The 26,898-nt window shown below is 34.6% G+C and overlaps 1 protein-coding gene and 1 pseudogene across 1 annotated transcript; both read right to left on the reverse strand.

Moving 5' to 3' along the window:
- Positions 1-3,429: 3,429 nt before the first annotated feature.
- On the reverse strand, positions 3,430-4,087 carry LOC149144678 (organic cation/carnitine transporter 4-like). The gene is made up of 2 exons (XM_089452228.1): positions 3,958-4,087; positions 3,430-3,863 (listed from the first exon to the last, which is right to left on the reverse strand). The coding sequence occupies exons 1-2, from the start codon at positions 4,085-4,087 to the stop codon at positions 3,430-3,432; spliced, it is 564 nt and encodes a 187-aa protein (XP_089308354.1).
- A 3,115-nt stretch (positions 4,088-7,202) lies between these two features.
- LOC149144679 (organic cation/carnitine transporter 4 pseudogene) lies at positions 7,203-8,079 on the reverse strand (annotated as a pseudogene).
- Positions 8,080-26,898: the final 18,819 nt, after the last annotated feature.

Genomic DNA, 26,898 nt, shown 5'->3' on the forward strand with positions numbered 1-26,898 from the left:
AGGCTTAGAACATTTTCTTCTGAAGCTTTGGCCTCAAACTCGAAAGCTACTTGTAAAGCATTCTCCAAAGCATTTATACTAAGCAGGTCCATTTTTCTTTGGATATTTTGGTTGAGAGTCCTCTGAGAAGTGAGTCGAGGAACTTCCAATTCGTCACCATGGACTTGAAGCCATCAAAAATATTGTTTGATGCCTTTGACTAGGTACTTGCCTTACATGAATCCATTGCTTCATTATTTCCTCTGCTTTCCCCTTCAGGTATAACCTATCTTGCATTTCTTGCTTGAAGCATATCAAACTTTGTGTAGGAGGTGAATTTGAGTTGACTAAGTCTCGTACAAAAGCCCACCGCCATGTTAAGGGTTGGTCGCTCCATACTGACTTCTTTTAGCATCAACTTCTGTGCATCACTCAGTTGTTATATTTGAAAGAAGGCTTCTCGTACAAGAGCCCACCACCATGTTATGGGTTGGTCACTCCATACGGACTTCTATTAGCATCAACTTCTGTGCATCATCCAATTGTTACATTTGAAAGAAGACTTCTAGGCTTTGTAATGAAGCATCCATCACTTATATTTTAGGATTAAAAGCTTGATATATAGTTCACATATCAGTGATGTTATTGTCCCATAATACCATAAGACTGAAAGATTCATATCTGGTTGGAATTTTGATGATAATGACGGCCTCACATTCTGCTAGACTCCACATTTTCTGAAAGGCCGGGAACATATTTTTCATTTTAGATGCAATTGTTGGTTGTCAAATATGTCTTATACATTATTTTTATTGGACTTCATGCCTGTAGAGATATTTACTCTTGGCTACTTCCCCAGCCATGATAGAGAAAAGGAGCCCAAACACTTGTGAAGCTTCTTCCTCTGCATAGGTGGTGTGTCAAAATGGGTTCTCTTTTTGGCAGACATTTGAGTAACGGTCTTCCGCCAATATAAGATTCTGGTATGCAAGTATAATTTCAACATAGAATTGCCTACATGAACTTAGACCTGAACATTGCCTGAGAATAGAGACTTCAAAGCTAGTTCTTCAAGCGCATGTAATATAGATTCATTTAGAAAAAGGATGCGTGAAGACAATTGTAATGTTGAAGACAGACTTTGATCACCATATTGAGGAACTAACATTGTGCCCGAGCCCTACTGGCTTGAGAGTTTTGACAGGGTTTGTGTTCGACTAATATAGTCAACGAAGGTGAGTATTGAATAGGTTCTGATTGGACCACAAAACCATGATGAGTCTCAATGATTCCTCAGCAAGGCATCAACCAAAACAAAGCAGGAATTACACAAGCCTTTCGGGATGCTCTCTAAAGAAGCATGAAACTTCTCATTGTGTTCAGCAACATTTCTATTGAAGGTCAAGTTGGCTCATGTAAAGCAAGGGAAGTTTTGCATCTTCCACAACTTCACATTGTCAAAGACAGCCGTATTCTCTTGTCCAATGTAAGAAGAGAGAACACTTACAATGCAATATATTCAAAAAAACATACTAAGAAATGATAGTTATCAAGATAGAATCTGAATTCAAATGTGGATACCGTACAATACAGAAAACAATTGGCCCACAAAACTACAGTTCAGAAAATTTAGGAGTATACATATTATTAAAGCAAAAACATGCACTTCTTCAAATTTATTGAAAAAAATAGGCATGTGGATAGTCCAGACTAATTTTATCAAAAATTTTAATGATTGGATAACATAAACCCCTACAAAAATGCTCAAAGGTCCGTTGAGCCTTCTGATGCAATCCCTTCAAGAAATGTATTTCCTTATGATACACTATAAACTGTACGAAACCCAACAAAAACTAGAGTAGCAGGTCTTCTCTAAAGAACATTAGATTTATTATTGAGATTATTACAAGTTTGATTTAAAAAAGTTGATAGCCATCACACTATTTTCTTGTGCTTGGTGGGCGTATGTATTTGTTTGCGTGTGTTGTGATTCTACTTTTGATAATGCAAATGATGTAACCTATTCTAGGTGTTCTGGAAGTAAGAAGGATATGAACAGACATTAGGTACACCCTTTCAAGTTGAAAAATAAAAAATAAATAAGCACATATCAAACAGAGAATATATGACTAAACACCTAGTGGAAGCTACTTATTTAGTATGTTGGCTCGGTTGGCATGCTTCATTTGAATGTAACTTTGTTTATGAAGGTCTAAGCAGGCCTTTAAGGTGCAGGCAACAGTGTCCCAACTACAAATGCAGTCTCCTCGAGACTTCACACATGAACAAAATAGACAAACCTCTCTAGGCATCAGCAGCAGCATAGTCTTCTGAAATCTCCCATGGCTAGCTCCTAAAACATCGTTAAACCATGCACTGAATCATTGTAAACGCTCACTGTATCTTAAAAAATTATTATTACTTGTAAAATTTGTCATTGAAAACAGAATTTTTGTGCGACAGGATAAACAAATTAGTGCAGCACGGACAATCAAGTGAGGATCCGCAGGTTGTTAAAAGGCGAGCCCGTTCGAAAATGCACCTCCCCTTTGAACTTTCTCATTAAATAATTTTAGTTCGAGGGGACCCATGTGAAGGCTTCATAGCAGCACGGATTAAGAGCATATGGATGTTGGTTATATGGATCTTTCAATTTTTGTAACATGTCAAAGGCTGTACTTGAATGGAGTGGTGTTCATTTTTTATGAAATGAAATAAAGTGCGAGGTTGAACTGCAGGGAAAATGGACACCATTTTTTCCAATAGAATTAATTTAGATTTATTTTAAATATAAATCTAACATGAGTTTAGAGGGATTTAATTTATTTAACAAATATTATTTTAATGTTTTGTGTGGTTATTTTTTTTATTTTTGTTTTTGTAAAGTTTTATTTTTTATTTTATTTTGGTGGATATGAGCAAAATTTCAACTTTGATGATGGAGGGACACCCTTACACATCATACTTGATCGGTTTAATGAGACAAGTAAGAAACTTACAAACTAATGACACTAAGTAAGTTAAAAGACAGGAGAATGGAAAAAAGGGATGCATGGAAGGTGTTGAGTATGAAATGATATAGCCACTCTATTTTAATTTATTTAGGCTTATTATTCTTAATGAGGTTGGACAAGTCCCTATATGGTTACACTTCACTAGAAGGAGGATATAACCACAAAAATGAAATAATGCAACAAGTATAACTTCCAAGCATCATGATTCATTTCCAACTTCAACCCACAATCTTTACATCCCAATATACTAAATGAAAAATATTCTTATGAATAAATGACTAATGTACCTCATGTGTGTTGAGTCTCCATCATTGGATGAGTACACTTATTTCAAAAAATGACCTGAGCATATGAGAAAGATGCATCACAAGAGTTGTGTATGTGGATAGTGTCAATTATTATTTCTATAATGTGAATCATGGAGGGATGATGATTATTATCTCATGATGCCCATGGCTTCTTTCAGCCTGCCCTTCACCAGGTACCACCGCGGGGACTCCCAAACGAATGGCAGAACGAAGATGCAATACACGGCCGAGGGAATCGAACCCGCGACGTACAGATATCTCCAGTTGCCGGAAAAGTAGGATAGAGCCAGCAGCACTGCTATGCCGAGAGAAAAGAAGTAGAAAGTCGACATGCCAATCGATGCTCTCTTGGACGGTCTGACGGCTTCCGTCGCCAAGACGAACGACGACAACCCCAGGCCACCATTGCTAATTCCCGTCAATAGACGGAGAATTAAATAAACCCAGAAATTCGGCGACATTGCCGTCAAGAAACCAAAAATGGAATTGCAGATGCAGACCAACTTCAGGACACCCTCACGCCCCAGCGAAGAATCCGATAGATGCCCAGATATCCCTGCACCTGTATCAAAAAATAAATCAGAAACTGAAAGAAAATCTTAATGGCGATCAGCCGTCAGATATAAAAGCGCACAGGGGCTGAAAATATCAATTACCGAGCAAACACCCGACAAAGAACGCAGACTGCAGAAACCCAACTTTGTATTTCTGGCCGCAGACGAGATCCCATCCGCAGACCGTCGAAACCCCGGGGCCTCCGTCCCAGTCCCATGAGGCCCGGTCCATGGAGCATATAGATCCCGTCGCGCTGCAGGATTCGAACCTTGGCTTCACGGAAAGGAAATCCTCTGGGGTTTTCCCTCCATTGCAATGCCAATGGGGTTCATAGTCGGCGAAAATCATGACCATCGTAGGAAAGGCCTCCAGTGTCTGTGCGAGGCTCGACAACAAGAAATGCTTAATCTGCCACCGCCCGAACAATAAATCAGAAGACACAGAGGCCATTGGGGTGGGAGACAAAAGGACAGTGTGAGGATCAACGACCAAACTTCCTTCAATCGTCTAACACCACAAATCTACGGTCAACAATAAGACACGGCATCGGCTGGGGCAATTCATTTCAAATGGAAACGCCTTACGGCGTAATGAATTGAATTTTGTATCCCAAACTCGGTCAACAATAAGACACGACATCGGCTGGGGCAATTCATTTCAAAGGGAAACGCCTTACGGCGTAATGAATTGAATTTTGTATCCCAAATTGTTTTCGAAATTATATCCATATGGATTAACTGTTAATAGTTTTTGTGAAGATCTATGATAAACACTTCACTGTTTTTGTGAAGCTTCTTCCTCTGCATAGGTGGTGTGTCAAAATGGGTTCTCTTTTTGGCAGACATTTGAGTAACGGTCTTCCGCCAATATAAGATTCTGGTATGCAAGTATAATTTCAACATGGAATTGCCTACATGAACTTAGACCTGAACATTGCCTGAGAATAGAGACTTCAAAGCTAGTTCTTCAAGCGCATGTAATATAGATTCATTTAGAAAAAGGATGCGTGAAGACAATTGTAATGTTGAAGACAGACTTTGATCACCATATTGAGGAACTAACATTGTGCCCGAGCCCTACTGGCTTGAGAGTTTTGACAGGGTTTGTGTTCGACTAATATAGTCAACGAAGGTGAGTATTGAATAGGTTCTGATTGGACCACAAAACCATGATGAGTCTCAATGATTCCTCAGCAACGCATGAACCAAAACAAAGCAGGAATTACACAAGCCTTTCGGGATGCTCTCTAAAGAAGCATGAAACTTCTCATTGTGTTCAACAACATTTCTATTGAAGGTCAAGTTGGCTCATGTAAAGCAAGGGAAGTTTTGCATCTTCCACAACTTCACATTGTCAAAGACAGCCGTATTCTCTTGTCCAATGTAAGAAGAGAGAACACTTACAATGCAATATATTCAAAAAAACATACTAAGAAATGATAGTTATCAAGATAGAATCTGAATTCAAATGTGGATACCGTACAATACAGAAAACAATTGGCCCACAAAACTACAGTTCAGAAAATTTAGGAGTATACATATTATTAAAGCAAAAACATGCACTTCTTCAAATTTATTGAAAAAAATAGGCATGTGGATAGTCCAGACTAATTTTATCAAAAATTTTAATGATTGGATAACATAAACCCCTACAAAAATGCTCAAAGGTCCGTTGAGCCTTCTGATGCAATCCCTTCAAGAAATGTATTTCCTTATGATACACTATAAACTGTACGAAACCCAACAAAAACTAGAGTAGCAGGTCTTCTCTAAAGAACATTAGATTTATTATTGAGATTATTACAAGTTTGATTTAAAAAAGTTGATAGCCATCACACTATTTTCTTGTGCTTGGTGGGCGTATGTATTTGTTTGCGTGTGTTGTGATTCTACTTTTGATAATGCAAATGATGTAACCTATTCTAGGTGTTCTGGAAGTAAGAAGGATATGCACAGACATTAGGTACACCCTTTCAAGTTGAAAAATAAAAAATAAATAAGCACATATCAAACAGAGAATATATGACTAAACACCTAGTGGAAGCTACTTATTTAGTATGTTGGCTCGGTTGGCATGCTTCATTTGAATGTAACTTTGTTTATGAAGGTCTAAGCAGGCCTTTAAGGTGCAGGCAACAGTGTCCCAACTACAAATGCAGTCTCCTCGAGACTTCACACATGAACAAAATAGACAAACCTCTCTAGGCATCAGCAGCAGCATAGTCTTCTGAAATCTCCCATGGCTAGCTCCTAAAACATCGTTAAACCATGCACTGAATCATTGTAAACGCTCACTGTATCTTAAAAAATTATTATTACTTGTAAAATTTGTCATTGAAAACAGAATTTTTGTGCGACAAGATAAACAAATTAGTGCAGCACGGACAATCAAGTGAGGATCCGCAGGTTGTTAAAAGGCGAGCCCGTTCGAAAATGCACCTCCCCTTTGAACTTTCTCATTAAATAATTTTAGGTCGAGGGGACCCATGTGAAGGCTTCATAGCAGCACGAATTAAGAGCATATGGATGCTGGTTATATGGATCTTTCAATTTTTGTAACATGTCAAAGGCTGTACTTGAATGGAGTGGTGTTCATTTTTTATGAAATGAAATAAAGTGCGAGGTTGAACTGCAGGGAAAATGGACACCATTTTTTCCAATAGAATTAATTTAGATTTATTTTAAATATAAATCTAACATGAGTTTAGAGGGATTTAATTTATTTAACAAATATTATTTTAATGTTTTGTGTGGTTATTTTTTTTATTTTTGTTTTTGTAAAGTTTTATTTTTTATTTTATTTTGGTGGATATGAGCAAAATTTCAACTTTGATGATGGAGGGACACCCTTACACATCATACTCGATCGGTTTAATGAGACAAGTAAGAAACTTGCAAACTAATGACACTAAGTAAGTTAAAAGACAGGAGAATGGAAAAAAGGGATGCATGGAAGGTGTTGAGTATGAAATGATATAGCCACTCTATTTTAATTTATTTAGGCTTATTATTCTTAATGAGGTTGGACAAGTCCCTATATGGTTACACTTCACTAGAAGGAGGATATAACCACAAAAATGAAATAATGCAACAAGTATAACTTCCAAGCATCATGATTCATTTCCAACTTCAACCCACAATCTTTACATCCCAATATACTAAATGAAAAATATTCTTATGAATAAATGACTAATGTACCTCATGCGTGTTGAGTCTCCATCATTGGATGAGTACACTTATTTCAAAAAATGACCTGAGCATATGAGAAAGATGCATCACAAGAGTTGTGTATGTGGATAATGTCAATTATTATTTCTATAATGTGAATCATGGAGGGATGATGATTATTATCTCATGATGCCCATGGCTTCTTTCAGCCTGCCCTTCACCAGGTACCACCGCGGGGACTCCCAAACGAATGGCAGAACGAAGATGCAATACACGGCCGAGGGAATCGAACCCGCGACGTACAGATATCTCCAGTTGCCGGAAAAGTAGGACAGAGCCGGCAGCACTGCTATGCCGAGAGAAAAGAAGTAGAAAGTCGACATGCCAACCGGTGCTCTCTTGGACGGTCCGACGGCTTCCGTCGCCAAGACGAACGACGACAACCCCAGGCCACCATTGCTAATTCCCGTCAATAGACGGAGAATTAAATAAACCCAGAAATTCGGCGACATTGCCGTCAAGAAACCAAAAATGGCATTGCAGATGCAGACCAACTTCAGGACACCCTCACGCCCCAGCGAAGAATCCGATAGATGCCCAGATATCCCTGCACCTGTATCAAAAAATAAATCAGAAACTGAAAGAAAATCTTAATGGCGATCAGCCGTCAGATATAAAAGCGCACAGGGGCTGAAAATATCAATTACCGAGCAAACACCCGACAAAGAACGCAGACTGCAGAAACCCAACTTTGTATTTCTGGCCGCAGACGAGATCCCATCCGCAGACCGTCGAAACCCCGGGGCCTCCGTCCCAGTCCCATGAGGCCCGGTCCATGGAGCATATAGATCCCGTCGGGCTGCAGGATTCGAACCTTGGCTTCACGGAAAGGAAATCCTCTGGGGTTTTCCCTCCATTGCAATGCCAATGGGGTTCATAGTCGGCGAAAATCATGACCATCGTAGGAAAGGCCTCCAGTGTCCGTGCGAGGCTCGACAGCAAGAAATGCTTAATCTGCCACCGCCCGAACAATAACTCAGAAGACACAGAGGCCATTGGGTTGGGAGACAAAAGGACAGTGTGAGGATCAACGACCAAACTTCCTTCAATCGTCTAACACCACAAATCTACGGTCAACAATAAGACACGGCATCGGCTGGGGCAATTCATTTCAAAGGGAAACGTCTTACGGCGTAATGAATTGAATTTTGTATCCCAAACTCGGTCAACAATAAGACACGGCATCGGCTGGGGCAATTCATTTCAAAGGGAAACGCCTTACGGCGTAATTAATTGAATTTTGTATCCCAAACTGTTTTCGAAATTATATCCATATGGATTAACTGTTAATAGTTTTTGTGAAGATCTATGATAAACACTTCACTGTTTTTGTGGAGATCTATGATAAACACTTGCACTAGTGGATCACTTTGAAGAATACCTGCAACCAGGGCAAAGCCATGTCCAAATGACTTGGTCAGCTAGCCAAATAATGCTAGAACATAAATTATAAACTAATGAATATATTCTCTATTCTCAGGAATCCTCTGCTTTTTATATTCGGATCATATAGATAATGAGATCAACATATATGAATCCGAATAAGTGATTAATAAACCAACACAAATCCACAATACAATGAAAGTCACCTTCCTGATCTTAAAATGACCTTGCATTCTGCCACCAACCAACATTTTCTATTAATTAATTTAACAAGAGTTCTCTCTTGTTTATTTAAACTGCATGACTCCATTAGGCCTGCACAAAATTTAATTTGAATATTATTAAATGCAGGCCTGCTAATGGTGATGGAGTAGTTGATGGCCACCATTTCCAAATCTTATATTAAGTCGTAGAGATGGAAATCGTGCTATATATATATATATATATATATATATATATATATATATATATATATATATATATATATATATATATATATATATAGATAGATATATATATATATATATATATAGATAGATATATATATATATATATATATATATATATATATATATATATATATATATATATATATAGATATATATATATATATATATATAGTTAGTCACATTAGTAATTATAATTCAATGGTGCTGGCTTGGGCATTGATTTTAAGAATATCATCATTCAAATTCAAAATTCAAGTAAGCAACCTGCCTACTCTTTCCGAATCAAAAAGGGAAGTTATTGGTTTTTTCTCATTTCAAGGATAATCTGTGTGTTATGAACTCACAAAGAGTTTATTATAGATAATAGAATTTTTCGTCCAATTTCTCTGTTGCGGGGTTTTTTTCTTTTCTTTTCTTACTGCTGTTCCCTGCAATTGGAAGTTATATTGAGTGGTAGAGTCATCGTAACTGCTATGTATTAATCATGGATAGGGATCATTATGAATAATATGTACATGTGCATGGGAAATGATAAGCTCTTGCTGCTTGCTCTATTAATGATGAAGGGAAAGCGTGAACTTTCACAGGAAGTCCTCAATTTTTGGAATATTTGATGGCGTCTAAGCTGGCGGTAGAGGATAACTTTGACTTTCTCCATCCATGGCACTGAAATTCTATCTTCGCACAGATTTTCCTAAAGCTAGAATCTCATCAGAAAGCCTTTTCAACCTTAAATTTCCGATAAAACTTTAATGCTTTTAAACTGTTTAGGTGTGCGTGTTATATGACTTGGAATTCTGAAACTGAGTCTAACTTGAGAGATTTTGAACCAGAACTCCTTGATGTGTCAGTCTTAATTATTCAAAATCATTGAAATTGGTACATCCAGGAATTTTAGGAAGTAAAGATGGAATTGTACCACTAAGTAAGATAAAACAAGATGGATTTCTGCGACGAATTAATAGATCAAAACATCATAATGAGAGTCCATGAACTCATGGGTATCTTAACGTAGATAAAACTGAGTGAATGAGGAAACTTGCAGGCATAAAGTAGAAACCTGAGCTTAGAGAAGCCAAAAAGCACAGTAGATTTTGGAATGGAAATAAGCTTTCCTATTTTGGGTATTCTAAGATACCTGTTTTTGTATTTGAAAAATCAGGTGACGTGGCAAATTTATCTCGACACCAGACTTGTGACTGAATTCTGATAATGTTGGTCTGTGATGAACAATTGAAAGGCTACAGTCCTTAATGTGAATAACCTATGCAAAATTATCTTTAACTGCTTCAATATAAATGAGTTCCATGGCCTTACAATAAGGAAAAGTGTCTGATACCAACTTGACAACTTCTGATAAAAACAGCATACATGATACAGTACAGAAAATCATACATCTTCAAGATCATTCAAAATATACCAGGGATTTATCGATGAAAACCATCCTGCAGCTCTGAATTCCTTCCATGAGTTTACACTGCCTGTAGATGAAGATGATTTTTCATTGATTAGTTCTCCCGCTAATACTTGCAAAGAAGAAAGCTTCGAACTTGTTTTAGATGACAATGGGGCTTATACTATAGACCCTTACATTGGGCCTTATGATCATAAAACTTTAAGGGAGGAAAATCTGCAAAACAACATCGATATACAAAGAAATGTTGAAGAGTTTGGGGGTTGTCAAACAATTTCAAGAAATGGATGCAGACTTCCTTGGTCTTGGTCTGGAAGGCGAAATGGTAGAGGTAAAAAATTGAAGGGCATCAGAGGGAAGAGGTTTTCATGTGGTGTGCTGGTTGCCAATAGGAGAAAATCACTCTCTGATTCTGCTAGTACTCTGCACTATCAAGAACCTATTCAATTTGAATATGTTACAGATTTTTCTTCCTCGGATTGCTCCTATTCAAAGGATGAAACCCCATTGGTCAGATCCCCCCCCACACGAATGTTTTAACCTTGGACTCGCCTCTGGGCGATTATGGTGATTCTCCCCATGTAAACAACAGACGTTTCAGTGAGCTAGATCTCCATCCTCTCATCAAAACTCATCACAGGACCAGAAAGTCAGGGATTAGTGAATATGAGACAGAGGAGGAATCCTTACAGATGAGGACTAACGAAAACATGTTAGTGAATAGAAGCTTGAGTCAAAAGTACAGTCCCAAGTCTTTCGAGGAACTGGTTGGGCAGAGCATTATTGCTCAAGCTCTTTCCAGTGCAATTAACAAAGATAAGATTGCACCCTTTTATCTTTTTCATGGGCCCAGAGGTACAGGGAAGACATCTGCTGCAAGAATATTTGGTTTTTCCTTGAATTGCATGGCTGATTGCAATGCAAAGCCCTGTGGAAATTGCAACAGGGGAAAGAATAAGAATAAAGAATAAGAAAGCTTTCGCCAACAGAGAACGAGAATGCCGAGGAGCCATGAAATGAGTGACCACAAAGTAGAGCGATCAAGTGAAGAACTGGTGTGAACTGGTATGAATATTCGGCTGACTGTGTACTATGGCTTTTCTGTCACCTTCTTCACTGCCGAATGGATGGACGGCTCTCCTCACCACACCCTGCCATCTTCTTCAAGGGACATGATCCGCTTCATAGAGCTCCCTGATGTTCAGATCGAAGGGGATCGAGGCACCTCAGATTGCTGTCCTCTCTCATTCATCCACAGACGCTTGGCCTCTCTTCGCTGACGCTTGGTTTCTAAAAAGGCCGATGATCTAATGGTTGGAGTTTATTCCATCGTCTAACAATCGATCTAAGGGCCCATAACGAGACACCGCGGCACGGAGGGGAGTTCCTCTCAGAGGGAACGCCTTACGGCGTAATTAGAAAAAAATTATCAATAAGTTTAAAGGTTAGAAAAGTATATAGTAATTTAAATATTTAGAAACAAATTCAAAATTTATATAATCTAATAATGAAATATTTACTTATTACTATCAAAATATAACTTTTAAATATATAAAAATAAATTATAAAAATTAAATACATAAGAATAAATTAATTAAAAAAATATAGAAATAATGAATAATGAATATCTTGATTTCACGATTTTAATATTACCCACTTCTAGCAATAGATTTGTTTGGTTGATATTAAAAATTATAACTCGACTATGCAATATTTAAATTATTAATTCTAAATTCAGATTCAAATTTATAATTTTTAAAATATTTTTATATATAAAATAATTTTACATAATAAAAAATAATTATAAATTTTAATAGATAATTTATAATTTTATAATTTAATTTTTTTATTGAAATAGTTTAAAAACATTTTTCTTATCAAATTAAAGTTAAAATTTAAATATAATATATCAAATTATTAAAAATTATATAAGATTTAGTTATTATATTGTTTAAGTAATTATTATTTTATAATATAATTTTAAATTTATTTAGTTTTATATTTTAAGTTTGGGAGGATTACATTTTTATTATGTGAAATTGAACTGTGGCAAATTTATTTGACTTTATTTATTTAAATGTAATTAATATAAAATATATTTTAAAATTTTAACATATATCATTTTATATTGTATTTATATTCATTTTATATTGTATTTATATTCAATTTCAAAATTTTCACTGGTTACATATCTTGTATTTTCAAACATTTTTTTTATTTAAAAAAAATCATAATTAATAACTTTTTATTTTAAGTATGGGGTTTTTATTTTATTAAAATGATAAATTTAATAGTTTTTGTAAATATATATTGTAGGTACAAAATAAAATAATCTAAATTTTAATATATTTTTTTCCAAAAAAAACACTTTACTTGAAATAATTGAGGTTTTACTAAGCCCCAAGAGTTAGCTCAATCGGTCAAATCGAGTGCCTCCCCAATGGGAGGTCACCGGGTCGAATCCCGAAAGCTCTTGAGGTTAGGTCAAGGGGTGTTGATGCCTTCGGGTGCGTCCACTCAGTGTTGAACAACCCTGGATGTAGCGGCGCACTCAGTGTTGAACAACCCTGGATGTAGCGGCTACCCATTAGTGTTGAACAACCCTGGATGTAGCGGCTACCCATGGATGTAGCGGCTACCCATTAGTGTTGAACAACCCTGGATGTAGCGGCTACCCATGGATGTAGCGGCTACCCATTAGTGTTGAACAACCCTGGATGTAGCGGCTACCCATTAGTGTTGAACAACCCTGGATGTAGCGGCTACCCATTGACCCGGGTATCCGTGAACCAGAAGTGAAGAAAAAAAAAATTTTGAGGTTTTACTAGAGTAATTACTTCTTAATAAGAGGAAAATGTGTAATTCAATCAATTTTTAATATAAAATATTAATAATGATAAAATATCAAAATATACCATTTAAACAATGAAAAATTACCACTATAGATCTATATTAATCACATATTTACCAAGCACTAAAATGGATTAATTGATGTGTAAATCTTTTTTCAATTTTGAGATTTGATACCTCTAGTCTCTTGGTAGATCCGTGGTCAAAATGCATTTATACTAGTTCTATTGCCAAGTGTCTATAACATTGAAAAATGCATTTTAAACAGTAAAAAATTACACATTGTTTTTTGCACTCTAAAATAAATTTGCAAGGAAAGAAATAAATTGTTTTTTGCACTCTAAAATAAATTTGCAAGGAAAGAAATTTGATCCCTCTCGGCTCATGTTAGATCCATGCTTTAGATGGATCTATGCTGGTATCAAAAATTGTTATGCTCTTTCCACCTTTTTAATTAAATTTATTAATCACATGGGAGTTTTGAGGTCGACGTGTTTCGAAGGTCGACCTCAAAACTCCCATTTGATTTATCCATAAAAATATGGATTCAAAATCATGAATCACTAAAAATAAATTTATTAATTATAAAAATATCAAATGTTATATGAAAACTATCTGTAACAACTCACAACATTATAACATTAGCGTGGCTCGAGGACGTCTGATCCCTGGTCTTGGGCCATTAAATAAACAGTTCAAAAAAAGAGAAGCTCTTAACCAAACACAACCATTTAAATATACTCCAAATTTTAATACTTATCTTTCTATAAATTCTACTATTAAAATATTTATAAAACTATAAATAAATTCCACTTTTTAATTTTAATTACAATATTTCTTATTAATAATAATATAATAATTTAAAACACTAAAAATAAATTGAAAATTTATATAGTATTAATATAAAATATAAAATTAAACACATAAACAAATAAAATTAATGAATTTATATAATATTAATATAATATATAAAATTAAACATTAATAAATATTGCGAATTTGTAATTCTCCATACCAACGTTTTCAATGGATTTCTGCTGCAGTATGATGCCATCCAAATTCTTTACATTTAGACCTAGTTATCAGATTCGAAATAAAATTAAGAAAAACCTTTTAAGGAATTTCAATTCTAGAAATATAGCCAATATACAATTAAAATGGGTTACTGTGGCTAATATTCTTTTATAATTCGTTATATCAAATTTTGTAATATATTTATTTAACAGGGACATGTATTAATAACAGAGTCGCGGTCATCAATATTAATGATTATGCTGAGCCAGGGAAGTTCACAATCTGAATGATAACTGTGCTTGCAGGGCATCTCCCTGGCTTCGCCTCCGACTTCGAACCGGTCATTGCAGACAGGGAAGTGCGAATTGTTAATCAGATGCCTGGAATTGATCTTAATCATGGGCATTGCATCTACGGCGGCCCTCGCAGCAGGTGGAAAACCCAACCCTATCGTTCTGAGACATTACCCCCAATATTTGCAGCAAGGTCCTGCGTTCGATTCTTGTATCACTACCAAAAATTAACTCCATAGGGCCATTACTCAGAATCGCGCCCGTCTGAGAATTAGAAGGGGGCTGTCGAACATCCTGTCGGGGACGTGGTCGTGGCCTTCAATGTTTTCTTGGTCACTCAGCCACTTGAGCAGGTCAGCCATGAGTTCAGTTACAGAAGGCCTTTCTCCGCCCTCCATTAAAAAGCTCTCGAAGGGGTTGTTGGGGAGCTCGAAATGCCATAGCTTGCTTCCTCTACAAACCCTCCGCCACAAGTTGGACAAAGAGTGGGCTCTCCTGCCAATAATCTTAAAATAAGATTGCAAGCATGGCACCAGTAGGGAGAACTACTTCTGGAAGCCATCTCGATAAACCCTGAAAATTCAGAGAGACAACCTTCAAAACCCTTACGACGGCTGCTATTCAAAACCCAAATGTTGAAAAGCCCGATGAACCTCAAATATGTAGATGACGCTGCAGTCCGAGCAGAATTTGGGTCACACTCTAATTTATGGCAACCAATATTTTCAGTTGGAATTTTAGCTTTCGTTCGGACATCAGAGCATATTTCAATATGAAAGGTCTGGAAGCCTTGGAATATGAATTGAGAAGAGAGGCGAAGATTGATGGAGGAAGGCGCTATATTTCAAAATTTCGCTGTCTGGCGCTTAATTGGAATATGAATTGAGAGGAGAGGCGAAGATTGATCGAGGAAGGGGCTATATTTTAAAATTTCGCTGTTTGGCGCTTAATTAGAAAACATGGTTTTCAAAAGTTCGTTGTCCCGCGCTTAATTTGAAAACATGGCGTGGATTAGCATATGCGTATCATTATTATATGTATCATGATCGAAAACGAAGTCCAAACATCCTCGTCAAATGGACATTGGGTTCTCATAATAATGATCGAAAACGAAGTCCAAACATCCTCGTCAAATGGACATTGGGTTCTCATATTGAGACAATGGAGGTTTGTCGTTACACCAAAACTCGCAGGTTTTGGTAAATGTTCCAAACTAATAACTAGGATCCCCACAGTGGAAATTACAGATTCTATAGAGGTGCGGTGATTCTTCCAACACCCCCCCTCTCAAACGCACCTTGGGGGAATTGAACCTGGATCCAAGCTCTGATACCATGTGGAGGTATGTCGTTACACCAAAACCCGCAAGTGTTGGTAAACGTTCCAAACCATTAACTAGGATCCCCAGGGTGGAAATTACGGATTCTATAGAGGTGTGGTGATTCTTCCAACACCCCCCCCTCAAACACAACTCAGGGGAATCGAACTTGGATCCAAGCTCTAATACCATGTGGAGGTTTGTTGTTACACCAAAACCCGCAAGTTTTGGTAAACATTCCAAACCAGTAACTAGGATCCCCAGGGCGGAAATTACGGATTTTATAGAGGTGCAGTGATTCTTCCAACAACTGGTACTCTGAAGAACATTAAATATTTTATAATATTGGAAATATAGCTTGCCCTCGCCTTTATATGTGCGCGAGTTCATATGTTCATCCGACTATTTGGGAGTTGATTTCGTTACAAAACATATCAACCCATCTCCCTTTTTGAGAAAATCGAATGCATTATCCTTAAAGGACTTAGGCTTTCCTTCTGTACAACCACAACTTTCTTCATTTCTACTCCTGAGTCTCTCTTCCCTGTTCAAATTCCCTTTATTTACTTTGCTTTTCTTAGGATTTGTCAAGTGCAATCATGTCCCCTATTGCAGATATACTTTTTACTCTTCCAGACCCATTGCTTGCCCTCATCCTTTCTAAAATTCCAATCAGAGAAGCCATCATATGTTCAATTCTGTCGAAGATATGGAGATTCCTCTACACCCAAATTCCAAAATTCACTCTCTCTCCCATTCTTCTTGTGCCCACTAGTAGCCCACGTCCAGATCCACTATCTGTTGCAACGGTGGAGAGAATAATCTCCAACCTCCTCTTGTCACATTCGTCAGATATTGAGGATTTTCATTTGTTCAAGTGCTATATGCGTTTTACTCTCTCTCCCATTCTTCTTGTGCCCACTATTAGCCCACATCCAGATCCACTATCTGTTGCAACGGTGGAGAGAATAATCTCCAACCTCCTCCTGTCGCATTCGTCAGATATTGAGGCTTTTCATTTGTTCAAGTGCTATATGCGCTTTACTCGTGAAAGCATATGGCACACTACTACATATAGGGGTTTTTAAGACAATACTTAAGACATTTTTCAAGTCAATTGTCTTAACTTGGGACAAAAAGAAACTTGTGTATTGTCTTAAATATTGTCTCTAAGCGGATGTCTCAAAATATAATGTCTCAAAAATTTGTCTCTATAAAGACAACATAGAACACATAATATTATTGTCTCTATAAAGACACATGAATTATTGTCTCTTAAGAGACAATAGAATTTCTTTTGTCTTTTTAGAGACAATAGTTGAGATTAAAAACATAGTCTATAGAGATTATAGGTCCATAATTTCAACTATTGTCTCTCTAGAGACAATATGAAAAAATATATTAAAAAAAATTAAAAAAAATATTTTTAAATGTTCTACAATTACATTATAGGTCCATAATTTCAACTATTGTCTCTCTAGAGACAATATGAAAAAATATATTAAAAAAATTAAATAAAATATTTTTAAATGTTCTACAATTACATTTTTGTCTCTTCGGAGACATTAGCTGAGATTAAAAACATATTGCCTATAGAGACTATAGGCCCATAATTTCAACTATTATCTCTTTAAAGAAAATATGAAAAAATATTAAAAAAATAAATAAACAAAATCATTTTAAATGTTTTTTTAAGGTGGTTTCAACATTTAAAGTTCCCAAATAATGATTCTAATTAGCTTAAATCTCTGTTCTTTATGGTAAAGAAAATATACAATTTTTTTGAAGTTAACAACAAAGTCATTTTAAATCTAAAAGAAAAACAATTTCCAAAACTTAACAATTCTCGAAAGCAACCTTGAAAATAATAAGGCAGCACACTTAGATTTGCTGAATGACTTATATTTGTTGAAAATATATTCATGTCATTGAATGTCATTGAATTTGAACATGCAATATCCTCCGTTGGAATTTCATTTCATGATATATTATGAGGAAAAGTAAAAGTGTTCAACATTTCTCCATCCTACAAGAGAGTTTACTTTCTCACATATAAAACCAAAAGCCTAAATCACATTAAATGGTGGAAAATTAAATTTATATGCAGTGGTTAGCTCCACAATTTCAATACCTGTGTATAATTGGAATTGGCTTCCTTGATAAGGAAAAAAATTTAAATTATAAAATGTATATTCATTTGAATTTACAAAAATTGTAAAATGTATATTCATTCGAATTTACAATTGATTGGCAATCCTGCGTTCATGAAAGTTGTCTTCAAAAAAGTTTGTTTTACAAAAGATGGAAAATTGACACACATGCTCGCAACATGATATAGTATTTCTTCATTATCACTTGATTTTCCTTTCCCCAACGGTGTCTGGTACTCAAAAATGGTAGTCCAGAAGATATTTCGTGGAATATCCAAAGACACTTGCTTCAACAACTTCATGTCTACCTATTGTTACTGCTACAAAAAGGCCCAGAGCTTTTAGAACCAAGAAGAAATTTAGAATGTCAAGAAGTAATTCTAGAGAAAACTATTAAAAGGAACGTCTCTCAAATGATTTTTCACAATGACCATGAAACAAGTTGTTTCCTTTACTTGGGGGGATACATCAAGTTTTAATCTGTTGATCCGTCAACAAAAGTAGAGAGAAAGTGAACTGTGATCATTGAAGGAAAAATATTAATAAATCAGAAATCTTAAAATAATTTATTTTACTGTATACTTTAAAGGAAATAATTTTCACGACATTCTATAAATATTAAATATTAAATGGTTGCTAATTAATCCTAAATATTAAATGGTTGCTAATTAATCCTTTACTAATTTCAGTAATATAGATTTCTAAATAAAATGCCTAAACAAAATTTCAGTAACATAGATTTCTAAATAAAATGCCTAAATATTTTGTTTATGATGAGGACAGATAATTGAAGAGGATATGCTAATCCTCTATATGAAAATAGGAAATCTTTGATTAAAATTGAAAAAACTCTCAATTTTCTCTGTGACTATTCTAAATGCAGATAATATTGCTAGACTTGCACCTACTCCCATTGCAAGTCCATTAACAAACGCTACGTGAATCAAACATGAAATTTTTTCTTTGCAATTAATTAAATAGGAACATAAAAATTGGAGGAGATATCCTCCTCTTCTACTTTTATAAAAAGTGTCGGAGGGAAAATAACAAGTTAGCGATGAAATCTTAACTATGTTTTAAATGAGAATCATGGAGAACTTTGGTATGTATACTATCTATTATAGCTTTAGATGGCAAAGAAAACATAATATACATAATCTAATAAACTTCAATTATATTGAAAAGATCCATATAAAATCTAAGAGACATTATTCTTCCCAACGAGAATTATGGAGAACTCTGGTATGTATAATATCTATTATAGTTTTAGATGACAAACAAAGCATATACATAATCTAATAAACTTCAATTATATTGAAAAGATCCATATAAAATCTAAGAGACATTATTCTTCCCAACATACTAGCACAAGTCTTGAATAACAAATTGCAGTCAATTTTAAAATATGAGAAATTAAAAATGGTATAAACAAAAAAGTGGCAGTCCTCACCAAATTTTTCTTGTATGTATGGATGTGATAGTAAAGCCAATAGATTTTGTACATAAGCTCGATAATATGTTTGTGTGCAAAAATGTTTACGGATCATGATTGATAACATAAAAGCACTCATAAACAAAATCAGATAAATTAGTTATTTCAATGTGCAGTTGAATATTTGTTTTGAAGAAATAGTGTTGATTTTTACTTTTATAAGTATTCTTTTAATCCAAATAGTTATCTTTTGGTTATATATAAGAAATGATAACATATTTTGGTGGTCATTTTCACATCAATGAATAAAATTTTAAATATTAACTTTTTTATATTTCTAAATCCATATCTACTTTTTCACATTTACCTAATACAATTATAAAATTATTGCGAATTATCTCATGAGATTAACCAAATAATACATTATTAAATAACAAATAACGTTGATCTACCTACATCAACCACATTTACCAATGTGATTGTACTAACTGCCTTTCATATATATCTTTAACACTGGTAAACTTTAAAACAGAAAAATGAATTGGAAAATAGCTAACAACAAGATTAAAATGAGACATAAATGAACATCTTCTACTACTTAAGCTTGCAATCTAACAGTCAACTCTTCTGAAACTATACCCAAGAAGTAAAGCTATCATTTTCAAAAATATTGGACACTAACCTGCCTTTACATAATACAATGTCCGCAAGTCTCCCCCAACACAAAATGCTTGCCCAGCCCCCTGAAGGATATACAAAGATGTCAACGAATGTTTGAAAGTGGTACATTATTAAAAATTTGGCAATAAAACATTGCAATCCAAAAGAGTAGAGAGTTTTACCTTGATGATAATCAACTCTGCACCATTTTCTTTTTCCCATTTTTCATAGAGCTCAACTAATCGGATTACATGAATATCGTATTAGAGGATTTGTCAAACCATTTTAAGAAAAATTTCATCTCACTCGATCTCAAATTACATACTTAAAAGAAAATAAAAGGGTGTAAAATCCCTAGTAATGTAAATAATTATTACTGTCAGCTTGTTTGTTTATTTAACTGAGACTTTGGAAAATAGTACTTGGTAACAAGTTGGTTGAACAAAAAAAAATGATTAAATGAAAACATTATGTTTAATCAATAAATGAATAGACAATTTGAAGCTACCCAAAATAAGTATTTAAACTTTCTTTTGCAGAAAATGTTTCAACTCTTGATTAGTTTCATAAAGAATCTTCCGGTTAAACAAACAAAAATCGATTAAATGAAAACATTATGTTTAATGAATAAATGAAGAGACAATCTGAAACTACCAAAAATAAGTATTTAAACTTTCTTTTGCAGAAAATGTTTCAACTCTTAATTAATTTCATAAAGAATCTATGCAAATAGCGTAAGAACTATCTCAGGGTAATGAGAAATTCTTAACAGTAAACCAGGGAAGAAATTATATAAACATTAACTGAACCATTCAAGAATTATTGCTTCTTTATTACAAGAAAAAAATATCTAATATTCATGAACACTATGCAGGGGAGGAACTAGAGGTGTAGTATTGAATTTATAAAGAAACCCCATTCAAAAATGAACAACTTAATAAAAAATTATTAAGGTGAGAACCGGACAATATCAAATATAGAGAGTTTATGCCTAATTAAGATAAAGAGTGCTCCATCTCCACACTCATTGAAAGCGTTGACCCCCTAGGATGAGATTCGTGTCCTGGTTGGGTTTATACTCATGTCAACAGGTGTTGTCAATGATTCCTCTGACTTGCGGATAGTTCAAAACAAAACCTACAATGTCGACCATAAGGTCGAGTCTGTCCAGTGCTAATTTAATTTGGAAAACACCAATGACAATTATACTTTCTTCTGCTCAATATTCCACCCTAAACTCTGGTTGGTCAACAGTTCTTGACTCATAAGCCTTAGTAATCCTTTAAAGAGAACAAAGAAAATAGTTGCAAGACAATTCGAACCGTAGACCCAAATTAACAATGGGAATCAGTCAATGTGAATTTTGAACCATAGTAATTTCTAAGAATCAAGATCCAACAACAAAAATGAGCTATCAAGCACGAGTAGCTCTCTTAGAAGGGACTGAGTAAGAACCTGATAAATGAAGCAACGACAACTATGAGAAGATGACGACGACTGCTGGGAAGAAACAAGATTAAAAGGAATTGAAACTGAAACCCCATTTCATACCTACAAAAAAATTACAAGTCAAGGGTCAGTCGCACTTTAAAATTCACAAATATGCTATTAATCAAGTATAACAAAAGAAAATTTAAGATGGGTTCAGTTACTTGAGTGCTGAGACCATTCCTGTAACTGAAACCCCTATTCATGGTAGCAGTAACACAATTAGTACCTTTGATGATTACTGGCTCATAGAAGCGAAAGGTATCAAGCAAGGTTATGAGATACCTGGAGCCACATCAGTTGTTTACCAAACGGAGGAAACCCATAACTGTGATGTTGTATTCAAACCCTCGGCGAAGTCTGCTATTCTCAGTGGAATAATTAAACGAAGTGTACTCCTCTCCTAAATCAAATAGGAAAGGGAACCTGTGTCATTTTTGGGCTTAAACCCTCACTAGAAATTGCAGAGCTCTCACATCTCAATGGAACCAGCAAAATGAGACACAATTGCCCAGCTCAGAATGATTGTGTGGTTACCCTAATCGTCCCTCTATATCCACCATCGATTTGTGCCCTAAATTCTATAACCGTTCATCTATTAAGGAGTCTCGAGATAAGAGCTACCACCTGGCGATAGATCAGCTCCCTGATCAAGAACTTTCGGCTAGGTGAGCGGGAATCCTCTTAGTTTTTTAATCAAAGCTCAAGATTGAAACCTATGGTTGAACTATGGTTGAACCTGGTTAAGACCCAGGACACGGTTACGGCATTAGTGCATTGAACAAATATCTAACCATAATGCATGCCCAAGCTGTGTACGTAATTATTAAATATTAACATGACGTCACCCTCTAAGAGCTATACATATATGAGGTGTGTAAAGAAAAAATATGGGAACTATATACTTCGGAACCTAGTCATGAGTGGGTATCATCAAACTATGGAAACAATATTCATCGAAAAACTAAGTGATGAATGTGTATAGAATAATATCCTTAGTAAGAAAGCATGCAAAATTATTCTTTGGAAAAAGGAACCTCAAAGAATTCAATTTACTATGTACTTTTACAAGCCATTTATCGGTCAACTTGAGTGGTCATTAATTTTTTTTATGATGGGTCTATCTAAATTACAAAAAGAAACCAACCAATTAAAGTAAGTCCAGTTATAAGAATAAATATAGAAATTTAATTAAATATATTTGTCTTAAGTTTAACATGATTTTAATAAAATTTATAAAAATGATTTGATTAAATAATTAAATTAATTTAATCTAGCAATTTTTATTTAGTTTTGAAATAATTTGAAAAAATATCTATCAATTTGAAAAAATATCAATTTGACTTATTTTATTTTATTTTGATTTTTATTGAGAAAATCATCAATTCTAAAATTATCATTTAATTAATTTGGAAAAAAAAATTCATTATCTCTATTATTAACTACGAAGCCAAAAATGATATGTTTAGTTGAATATTTTTTCAACATTTATCATTCAATGGAACACTACTTAACATTTTGTCTATCTAAGAACAATACTATGAAAAAAATATTTTCAAAATTTGTGTTTTAACTCAATTTTTTAATTAAAAAGAAAAAATAAGCAATAAATAATTTGTATATATTCATTAAATTAAAAACTTAACTTGTAAAGTAATATCCATCATTATAAACCATGATTTATAAAATGAATTGAATTTGAAAAATCCAATGTTATAAATATCTTGATGACCTTATCATCATCCACATGTGATAAATTTAAGCTGCTCATTATGGATGACGAAAGCAATATCATTCAAACTTCCTATATGTGCATCAATATGCAAAGTTACATGAATATGTGTCATTAAAAGAAATTTAATGCAGAATATAAATAAAGGCAAAAAAATTAGAGTATAGATGGTTGTGAGACGAATAATTTTGATTAAGAATTCCAAATTTATCATACTTTGTTTTTGAGGTGAGGTTTCTAGCCAACTAATGTGACTTCTTATTAGAATGATTGGATGATAAGCCACACTAGTTGGCTCTAAATATTGACTAAAAAACAAATTGTTGAGAATACTTATATAAAAAAATGAAATTGATAAATCCTAAATACTCCATAACCTAGCTAAGAACATATAAGATATTTACAAGAAGATCCTAACGATGTATATGTCCCTACTACCAACATTAAAATTGTGAAGTGTTTAAACTCCATTAATAAAACATCTTTCCAAACTTGAATATCAGCCTCAAGGTGTTGCTGCAATTTGTCAACCTCGCTAGAATGATAAATTTGTGGACTATGTTCTTAGAAAATTTCACTCATGTAACTCATGTTAGGTTAATTAATATTAACTTTCATAAAAATAAAATGATGGATAAATATTGAGACACCTAACTACAAGATCAAGTAGCCAAATTTACATACCAACCCATACCCATGCATTGGATTCTTTTGAAAGGAATGCCTAAACAAATATAATAGAAAATGTCTATAAATGATCCAAAACTATATGTTCTTGAGAAAGTTATAGGAAACTTCACCCAAATTACTTGCTACAGGTCTTAAAGTTTTAAACTATATTTTGTTGAGATTCAGCTTACAAAAAACTTCACCCAAATTACTTTCTCTTTAAAAATATATTTATACCTGCATAGACATTTCGAGCTTTGATAAATCGCAAATTCTGAATGATTTCTGAACTAATTTTTCACTTGATACCACTTCCCAAATTGAAATATCACCAGAATCTATTCCAAGTGAAAAATATTCATGCAAGTGACTATGTTCAAAAGTTATTTCATAGTTACAAATCATTTAAGAGAAACTGTAGATATAGAAATTCGATTGAGGACCCCAAAAGAGTATAGACTTCTCATAATTGAAAGTGAAGATTACCTAATAAATTTGAATGATTCAAAGGATGAAAATCTATGCTTACTGTTAGGCCTGTATTAATATGTGTTGTGGGCTACTCAAATCCCTGCACATTATTCTGTAAAAATACCCCTGCGATTGCTTCTTCTGAAGAAATTTAGAAAATTTGAAACTCCTTTGAATATTTATAAATACAGGAGCTGAAGAAATAACTTCTTTAATTTGATTATATTTTGAGAAACCATCCAACATTGAAATCATTCAAGGCCCGATTATCCTTTGCAATAAATACCCCTTGTTGGGTAAAGGATCATTGTCCTTCAACGATAGTTCATTCAAATTATTGAATTTGACACATATTCTAATGTCACTATTCGTCTTCCTTATAGAGACCGAGTTTTCCACCCAGGTTGAATATCTTGTAGGAGAAATGATTTTTGCCTCGAGCATTTTCTACAACTCCTTCTAAATTATAGGTGTCAATTTTAAATTCATATGCCTTAGTTTTTGTCTAAATGGGTTGTCATCCTCCTTCAATGGGATATTATGTTGAATAATATCATCATTGTATGCATTTAAATAATCATAAATATAGGCAAAGAATCTTTATACTTGTCGATAAGGTTTTCAATTGGATTTCTCTCCTCATGCAAACAACCCTTTCCAAGCTTGATTATTGTGGGGGTTACTTCGGATCCCAAATTGATTTCAATCACCTCTTCAATATTGCTGACATCTTTTTCTTTCTTATACAATATAACACTAATAAAAAAGATTCTCTAATGGGACAAGGCCATTGGGATACTTTTTCTCCTAAAACTACCTAACCTCAGTTTCATTTGTATCTTCCCCTATCCAATTCATCTCATAGTTAGAAAACTCCTGCAAAATATTAAGGAACCTCACAATTTGAGTATCATAATGAAAGACCTGCAATGCTAAAAACTATCCAGAACTAAAGGTCGAAAAAAAACCTCCATCCTATGATTGTTGTCAATTATTTCATCACAAATATATATACTAGAGGCCAAGCTAGTCCATGCTCATATTGTTCAGACTGGTTTCAAGGAAAACACTTCCTTAGATATGAAACTAGTTATCATGCATGCTAAGTGCAACAGTTTAGTTGACGCCATCCTGCTATTGAAGGAAGTTTCCAATAGAAATATGGTTCCATGATCAAGTTTGATAGTGGCCTAGGCTAGCATGGACACAGTGACAAGGCCTTGACTCTCTATCATGAGATGTGAGAATCAAACATTTCCCTAAATCAATTCACTTTTTCTAGTGTTCTCCAAGCATGTGTTTGCTTGGCTACTTTCAAACATGGCAAGAAAGTTCATAAAAAAATGATCCAAAGTGGGTTTGAATCCAACACATTCTTAGGGTTTAGCCTCATATGCATTTATGTTAAGGTGGAAGATTTAAGGATTCATGCCAATTGTTTTACAAAATGCCTCAAGAAGATGTTGTCTCATGGAATACAATGATTGCAGTTTATGCGAGATAGGGGATTTTCTAGGAGGCTTGAACCTATTTCACTAGCTGCAACAAATAGTTATCCAACCAACTAAATTTACCTTTATAATGGAAAGAAAATGGTAGACAGGTTCATGCAGACATAATGAAAATTGGGTTACACTGTGACATGTTTGTGGGGAGTGCTCTTGTATACATGTATGCCAAGTGGAAGAAAAGGAACATATATGATGCAGCCTTAGCCGCTAATACCCACATTATGCAAACAAAAATTGCATGTCTACCATGTACATGTCCGAGGAATTACACGTATTCCATACTTAGGGAAAATTTCTCTTAGATCAAGGTTTTACCCAGCAGAAATATAACATTTAATGAAAACTCACTTTATCCAAGGTTAAGTCCTTAAGCGGAAATATTTCATCTAACTATGCCAAGTTTAGACTTTGGTTATTTTTCACCTCTACGCATATTAACCATACCCTCTTAACTCTGGTCTCGGATTAACCCAACGTTAACACTGGTTGCACCGATCCTCTTTTGGAAAGTTTTTTAAATAAGGAGTTGAAGCTTCCAGCTCTAGAAGCTTCATAACGGAAGTCTGGTAAATGGTTGGGACAAATGGAGTCGAGGATGTCAGTTTGGGCTCCTTTCCCCTATTAGGATGGAACTACCTCAAGAGATAAGACCTTGTCCCATGAGAATAGGGACCATCTCCAATCCATTCATGCTATATAAACCTCCCTTTCTCCCAAGCAGAGGCTGGTGTGGAAGGGTTAATGTGGGTGTGCTAGTGTTAATTAAGTCTGGAGTAATCAACAAGTTATTCATAGTTATAGCTCTCTAGTTTTGTGTGAGGGAGAAGTGTGAATTTGGTTTAGTATGAAGAATAAAGGGAATAGCCTTAAAACTATCATTGTTGAGGCCATCATGGAATGCTAACGGAAGTGTTTAGGAACCCGGATTTGTCGGAGGAGAACAACAACGTCAAGACAATGGTTGTAATATCTTCTTGATTT

The sequence above is a fragment of the Pinus tabuliformis genome, chromosome X, assembly GCF_031772625.1.
Source record: "Pinus tabuliformis cultivar Carrire ecotype Pingquan chromosome X, CPIR1, whole genome shotgun sequence".
NCBI classification, from domain to species: Eukaryota; Viridiplantae; Streptophyta; class Pinopsida; order Pinales; family Pinaceae; genus Pinus; species Pinus tabuliformis.

Coding starts and splice junctions, on each gene's coding strand:
- LOC149144678 (XM_089452228.1), bottom strand. CDS start 4,087: ATGGACCGGGCCTCATGGGACTGGGACGGAGGCCCCGGGGTTTCGACG. Junction 3,864..3,957: donor CTTTGTCGGGTGTTTGCTCG/GTAATTGATATT, acceptor TTTTTGATACAG/GTGCAGGGATATCTGGGCAT.